At 31.2% G+C, this 8,317-nt stretch overlaps 1 protein-coding gene across 1 annotated transcript; it reads left to right on the top strand.

Annotated features, from left to right (window-relative positions):
* Positions 1–561: 561 nt before the first annotated feature.
* On the top strand, positions 562–1,111 carry LOC129757484 (pupal cuticle protein C1B-like). Its single transcript, XM_055754730.1, has 2 exons — positions 562–665; positions 728–1,111. The coding sequence occupies exons 1-2, from the start codon at positions 651–653 to the stop codon at positions 1,034–1,036; spliced, it is 324 nt and encodes a 107-aa protein (XP_055610705.1). The 5' UTR covers positions 562–650; the 3' UTR covers positions 1,037–1,111.
* Positions 1,112–8,317: the final 7,206 nt, after the last annotated feature.

An 8,317-nucleotide genomic window follows, 5' to 3' on the forward strand; every position in this document is an offset into this window, starting at 1 on the left:
CTTTTGATGTCTTTTGATGTCTTTTGATGTCTTTTGATGTCTTTTGATGTCTTTTAATGTCTTCTGTTGTCTTGTTTGTCTTGTCATTTTTGTTGCCATGCCAAAACTTTAACCTTCCATTGCATCCATTGTGTAAATGGACTTAAACCTCACAGGTAAGTTCATTCATTCATGTGCCACACGAGCAAACTTGAACTTGAAAATGGGAACAATTAAAACGGCACGTCCTCACGTTCGGCAAGGTACAGAAAAAGTGTTACCCCACACAACGCCATGCCAGGAGCCGACAATGTTCCATTAATTCATGTCCGGTCGTTGATCATAAACTACGATGAACTATTCGACCATCGGAACTGACTCATTGAATTTTATTTCGTTTTCGGTACAACTTAATTCTGTCGGCTTCTCGAAGTCAGGTGTGGGTTCTTCCATAATTTCGATACATTTGGACGCGGAATGCGTGCTTCGTATTCCAACCACCCTATTTACTTGAAGGATTCCCAAGCGGCCACTTTGAAAGGTCAGAGAATGGTTCTTAGGTTGAAGACTATCAAATGGATATGTATAAAAGTGGACGGAAAAATCTAAATCAGTATCATTCAACATTTGAAGCTTTATCAACAAACACAAAACAACTCCCAATAATCAAAATGTTTGCCAAAACTGTAAGTTTTAATCATCATCTTGAATAAATATAAAAATTCAAATTTTAAATCTTTTTCCACAGATTGTTCTCGCCCTGTTCGCCGTCGTTGCCGTCAGCGCTAAGCCCGGTCTGGTGGCTCCAGTGGCCTATTCCGCACCTTTGGTGGCTGCTGCCCCTGCTCCATTCGTGACGGCTCAGAGTTCTCAGTACATTGCCCGGAACTACAACGGAATTGCTCCAGTCGCTTACACTGCAGCCTACACCTCAGCTCTGGCCACCCCACTGGCTTACACTGCCCCGGCTGTGGCTGCCGCTTACACCGCTCCCCTAGCAGCTGCTGCCTACACTGCCCCGTTTGGAGCTGCTTACACCGCCCCAGTGCTGCTGTAAAGACTGGAAATGAACTGATGATTGATTTTGCCAAACAAATGTGACGAATGCTGAATAAAAATGTGATGAAATTAGTGCAATTACCAATATAAGCCGTTTTATTTGATCAATTCTACGAAAAAAAAACAGCGAACAGTTCCTCTGATTATTTGCATTAAGGCCCATTCAAAAATTATAATTAAATCTATAATTTCACAGAATTTTGAGCAAATTTTCATCACAGAATCTGTGTCATCGAACACAGAATTTCAGAAATATTCACAGAATTCACAGAACTTCAAAATTGCATATATTTAGAACAAAAAAAATTTTTTACGTAAATATAAATTTTGGATCTCTATGTATGAATTGGAAAATGTGATAAGATTAGTAATGTTAAAAAGACGGAATTTGGCATAACTTTTTAAGAAATTATTGAAAAAAAGCATTACAGAAAACCAACACAGAATTTTTGAAAAAAAAAACAGAAAGTCAGAATTTTTTTTCGTCAAAACAAAGATTTTTTTTCGGCAACTTTGGTTGTAAGTTCCCAAATGAAAGTTTCGAGAAAACGTGTTTCAAAGTTCTCGATTTCATCGATTTTTCATAAACCTGCTGTTTTTATTCGAGCGATTTCGATTCAATCGAATAAGTGTTTGATTTTTTTTTTAAAATCTAAAATTTACATCAGATGTAGATTAAGATATCAAAAATAGATAAGTATACTTAACTTTAAATCGATGATTTTTGCACTGGATGTACCTTTTGATTCTGAGGGACTCAACTAAACAGTAGAATTTGAGTTTATCTTGGAAGTTTTGTTTTTATCTACAGAATGTGAATTATTTATAAAGAAACATGTATTCTTCCCGTGAAATGACCATAGGTGATCACATACTTTTTTGGTATATTGTTTAACTTTATTGAAATTGCAATTTTTTTTTTCAAGAGCCACATTTCAAACTTAAATCTTAAATTTTGATCGAGTTTACAAGAATCAGATTTGATCTATTTTCAGTGTTCGTTGAAATCTTAAGTTTTCTAAAGATTTTGCTTATTTGATTAGAGCATAGCATAAGTTTTTTTGTAATGTAAACGAGTTTTGATCACCGCTGTTTTTTTTCTATCTTTTTAAGTTGATATTTTTTGGTGATTTTCGAATCAAATCATAACAATTTCATAACAAGAAACTGTTATGATTTGATTCGAAATTCACCGAAAAATATCAATTTCGAAAGATAACATAAGTTTTTTAGCAAATTGAAATTTGAGGTTTAAAAAAAACTTATTCTATATTCTATATCACATAAGATAATTTCCCTATATTTTTGCCGAATTCACAAATTTAAACCATCGAATTAAGTAAATTTATTGTTTTATTACTAAAGGAGGCCTTCTAAAAATCAAACTCTCAATTTTAAAGATTTTAGAATGTTTTTCAAAAGATTCTATTTTATAGGAAAAACTTGTATTGTAAAAGAACTTAAAAATGAAAAATCAAATAGCATTAAAAAAATCTTTTTATATTTTTTTTATTCATGCATTGGTTGAGCAAATATATCAAAGAAAAAAAAAACAGGTCACCGAACTCCCCTCCCCCCCCAAGTAACAATTTTAGCTTTATAACGGTCAGCAAAATTTCGTTCGGACTATAGCATTAATCTTAATAAAAAGCTAAAGCGCAGTGTTCGGCATCGCTAATTGAAAAATTAGCGGCGCTAATTAAATCGCTAACTCATTCAAATTTAGCGATCGCTAATTAAAACCGCTAAATGAGCGGAAAAAGATATCGCTTCAAGCTTAAAGCGCTTATCGCTAACTGTTGATAAACAATAACGTAAACAGGATGGCAATAGCATGGATTATGGTTGCATCTAAATTCGTTTGCTCAAATACTTTACAAATATTGTGCAGATTGTTTACTGTGCCCAGTCTGTTGAAAAATCTTTAACAAGTTTTACTTTTTCTTTTAACTTTCAAAATAGTAATGCAAAATTTTCATGATAGGAGCATTGCCAAACGTGTATCTAAAAAACTAAATGAAATAAAAATGCAAATTCATTCCATGGTGATACTATCTTATTTTATTTTACCTGATTTGAAATACTTGTAAAAACTGCTTTGTGAAAAGTAAATATCTCATCCACTTAAAACAAGTTGGATTTTTTCAGCATTTATTATTCGAGACTTGCCGTGTGAGATAGTAATGTGAGATCTAAAATAAACTTAGAAATTTGGAAAAGCCTTTGAAAATCCATCAATTAACCTAAAAAGCACATATAAACAAATCACCGCATGTGGACGACCATGCTAAAGTCATGTAGCATATTGATCAAGTAGGCCGTTTACTGTACTTTTGCAATCAAAAAACAGTATCTAGAAATTGACCTTCTAGCTTTGAATTATATAAATGATGACCATTCGAAGTGACCATTTTCACTTGGAGCGCATATTGGTGTAAGAATGATGCCCGATGTCTCCATTAAATAACATGTCATAATTAAATAACGACATAAAACCCCCACAATATGGATATTAGTTCAAAGCTATCAACGAGTAGAAGTCGAATTTAGCTATCTGACGCCATCTTGAATTCGGAGATTGCGGTTTCCGCTGAACTTTAAAATACTGTAGATGACTTAAAATCTCCACAATATTGATATTGGGTAAAGGGCTGAACCAAGAATGGCGGCTTCCGCTTAGCTGAAAAATACTGTTAATCGCCAAAAATCACATAAAACGCCCACAATATTTTTATTGGGTTCAAGGGCAAAACCATTAGAAGTTGAATTCCTCTTTCTTACTTTATCTTGAAATTCAAGATGGCGGCTTCCACTGAACTGTAAATGACTAAAAATCGCTCGAAACCTCGACAATAATGGTATTGGGTGAAAGGGCTAAAGTAGAAGATATTGCCAAAATTGAATGATTTTTTTCTCAACTTTGTTTTCACTTAATACAACACTAAAACTATTATTTTTGATTTTTATACAGTTTCCGATCATTTTAAATCACTGTTATAATTCATTTAGCTAAAAATAATAATTGTACCAAAAATACACAATTAACAAGAAAACTAATTCATAACCATTTTCTTACTCATGATTATCACACAAACTCAAATAATAATAAATTTTACTGATTAAAAAAATCAAAAATTTTCAAAACAAATCACAATGAAAGTTTCAAATTAATGATATTTTCAGTAAGTCATTGATACATTTTTCCACATTTTGTTTCTAAGGCTGAAAAAGAAATTTGCTTCAAAATAATTTTTAAGCAGTTTATTTTTCAAACTTGAAATAAATATTTCCATAACAAAGATTTAAAAAAAATCTGAATCCTAACATAAATGTCAGATCAGGTAAAACATTTGCCATGATACATTGTTAGAAAAATGACAATAATTCGGTAGTGGATTTTGAATAGGGCGAATGCGCCAAATGTAAACAAATGGAGTTATCAGCTGGGTGATAAAGTACGTTCAGAGCTCTACATTTTGAATGCACAACGTTAACTGAAGGATATTTCGTTTTCGAGAAACAGAGAAAACAAAATAAAATTTTTGCTGGGAGCTTACGGAGCTGTCAAACTTTGAACGCGTTTTTCTCGAAACAGTGATGTTGGCGCATTCGCCGTATTCAAAATTCGTTACCAAATTGTTATTTACTATTCATCTTAATTGACAATTCTTTTCTTCATTTTCAACTGAAGGGTTGATTAAATAAATCCGCTGTATCGTTTTGAATTTGAAAAAAAAAAAATAATCGCGATTTGAAGTGTGAATTTTTGATTGGGAAAAAAAAATCAAGTTTATGTTTTTAGAATAAAAAAAAATCAAAATTGAAAAACATAGACAAACTAATCGAAAATATTTCTTAAAATTTAAACAGCTTGTCTATAAAATTCGATAAACTTATTTCAAAATAAAAAAAAAATGTACTATAAAATTTGGTAAAATAATTTGAAAATTTAAAAAAAAATATGAAGTTGAAAATGATGGGGTTTTTAACATTAAAGAAGAATTTTTTTTTCAATGTACACTACTTACCATTATTAAAACTTCATTATAGAATTTAATTGATAACTCCAGGAAACAACATTTTTGTGCTTATGTTTTAAATATGATTTGGTAGATTTTAGCGTCTTGAACTCGAATCTTTTGTCAAATTTAAACTATCACATTTAGTTTTGATTATATGAATTTTTAAAATGTGTCAGTCATTTTATTCAAATAAGAAATTATATTTTAATGATGAAGATGATGCATGTTCTAAAAATGTAATATTCAACAGTTTTAAAACTTGGCAAAGATATCATTACAAGTTTTTTTTGACATTTTTGTCAGAACCAAATTCCATTTGGTTCAAAACTTCTTCAAAAACTTGTTAAATGAGAAAAGGTAAAGACATAGAAATCTTCTATAATTTTTATTGCAGAACTCAAAGTGACTTGAAGTCTTGTTGAAAGTTGATGATTGATTCAAATCTTTTATTTCAAAATGTTATGTTTTGCTTTCTTAAATAATTTGAACGTATTTTGAAAAGTTATTTCAATAACAAAAGCTGATAGAAAAATAGCATATTTAGATTCAGGACACTCAAATTAGTTAAAATTACGTTTTAAATATATACATTGCACCTCGGAAAAATGTTAAATTTTTTGGCCTTGTGTAATTAATTGAAACCTGCTCAAATGTCATGCTGAGAAAAACAAAAACAATATAAAATTGAGACTGAAATTGGTTTCTTGAACAGCATTTAATATCAGCATAAAATGTTTAAAGACATAAATGATTCTATTTCAATCAAATTTTTAGGATTAAGGTAAAGGGTATTAGATTTTATTTTTTTTTTGCTAATTCTGTGAGAGTAAAACGCTTGTTACATGGTTTCCAACTTGTCGATGTATAAGATTAGTGTTCGATTGATATTTTTGAAGTTGAAATGGTTCGTTTCAAACTCGGTTTTTGTTAAGTTACACTTCTACATTAAAGACGAGGTAGGGTTTTTGTAATTCAAGTTTATAGTTCCAATACAAAAGGATAATTAAAAATTTACAATAAAAAATTAGTATCAATTCATGAACGTCATATAGTGTCGTTAAATTTAATGTCTAGTCTTAAGATTGAAGAGTAAATTCCGCTGGGGGCGAGCCAAATTTCTGACTTGCTTGTCAACACTTATTTTTAAACACCTTTTAATGTGTATTTTTTCGATACTGCGGTGAAAATTTTACTTGGAACAATATTCCATGGGGGGGGGGGGGGGGGGGGAGTTAAACCCCTAAAACCTTTGTTGTAAGGGTTTTATGCGGTTTTCAGACATATACAGTATTTGCAAGTTGAGTGGTAGCCGCCATCTTGGAATTTAAGATGGCGACGGACCACGAAATTCGACTTCTACTCTTTATCATTTTCACCTAATAACCATATTGTGAAGGTTTCATAATATTTTCAGTAATTTACAGCTTTGAAAAATAAAAATGGAAGCCGCCATCTTGGATTAATGATGACGTCAAGTAACAAATTTTCTTCCTACTATTTTGGACCTTTCACTCAATACTCATATTGTAAAGATATTCATACCACTTCCGGTAATTTCAATTTTTCATAGATTTTAATATTTTTTTATTTAAACTCAAAACCAAACACATAACTTAACAAAAATGTGTAAAAATTGGAGTTCCAATTCAAATATGTGCTATCTAACCTGAGCGTGTCCTGTTTTGACATCTTGATCGAGAACTGTCACTAAGATTTATTGCGGTTTGATAATTCTACACTGAGTGCTTTTATAGAACATACAAAAGAAAGCTTAGAGCAAACTTCTAAGTTTGTGTTTTCTTTATAGTTTAAACAGTCTTTCAAAATAACTAAAACAGTATGCTAAATTGGGCTTGTGATATAGCGCAGTTGGCAAGTCTGTTGTTTCCTGAGCCGATGTCCGCGAGTTCGAGCCCAAGAGTAAACGTCGAATACAGTTGTACCGGATAAGTTTTTCAATAACAATCCGCCAACTGCAACGTTGATAAAGTCGCGAATACCATGAAGATGGTAAAACGAAACAAAAAAAAAGTATGTTAAATAAAAGTTTTATTAGCGTTTTCAAAACTATCTGAAAACATATGGTCGAAACAAAAAAAAATATGCATTTTGCATGACCATAATTAAACTTCTTAATTCTAGTTGGCTGAATCTGTGTTACTTGTGCCGCCTCTCTCTCCACGAGGCGGTTCTTCCTACAGCCCTGTCTTGTATTTGGTCCACAACGTGTTACTGTTATAACTATTTGAACCTTTCATTAATAAAACAATTCTTGCATGCTCGAGTGTCCCAAATGACTCGACTTTCAAAAAGGTTATGAAATTTGTTTGTTAGGGAGAAACATGAAAAAATACTATTTCTTTAATTACTTCAGTCTCCTTCGGCCGATTTCTTTGTTGCCTTAGATTGCAAAACCTGCAGACTTTTCAAATATTTGGTTGTGGATAAAAATCGATCATTATTATGGGACTTTGTACTACTTAGACTTAGGATCAATTTTAGACTACAGCACATAACATTTAACAGTTTTAAAATTTCGCATATTAATTTGGAGCACTTTTATGCATACACAATATCGCGTGTATGTAAAAAAAACATAGAAAACTTATTCGTATAAATTTCAAATTACTTATACGAAACTTAGAATCTTAATATAATTTTAATTTTGAAACTACAACACACGACGTATTACAGGACACGTAAGTTAACCTTTTTACTAAATAAGAAAAATTCTACCCGCTCATTTTCACCATCTTTCATTTCTTCTAACTTTCTATCCGCCTATAAAATTTCATAATCTAGAGATGTTTTTACTAAAAAGGATGTCACGTTTCACTGATAAGGCCGATAAATTAACTTACATGAATTATTAATTTTAAAATATTGTTTTACCATTGATAAGTAATAACTTTCATAAAGCTCCGAACCTGTTGAGTTGATTATTCGAACTAAAATGACATTATTTTACTACACTGATGCAGCACTTTTTCCCATAAAAAAATTAGGCATTCAAAAAAGGCATGCTTTATATGGATTTAAAACCAATTAAAGTTATAGGAAAAGAAAACGAACAAAAAACCAACAACTAAAAAACGAAAACATCAATTTAACGTGTTTTATTTTATTTTGTTAACATTCAAAGTATTTCAAAAGATGAATTCCGACATTACCAAATAAAACGACTGGTTCGAAATGATGTTCAATTCGAATGATGATAACAAAAATACTTCAGTATTACTGTTTACATGTCTATTCTT

This window comes from Uranotaenia lowii, chromosome 3 (assembly GCF_029784155.1).
Source record: "Uranotaenia lowii strain MFRU-FL chromosome 3, ASM2978415v1, whole genome shotgun sequence".
NCBI classification, from domain to species: domain Eukaryota; kingdom Metazoa; phylum Arthropoda; class Insecta; order Diptera; family Culicidae; genus Uranotaenia; species Uranotaenia lowii.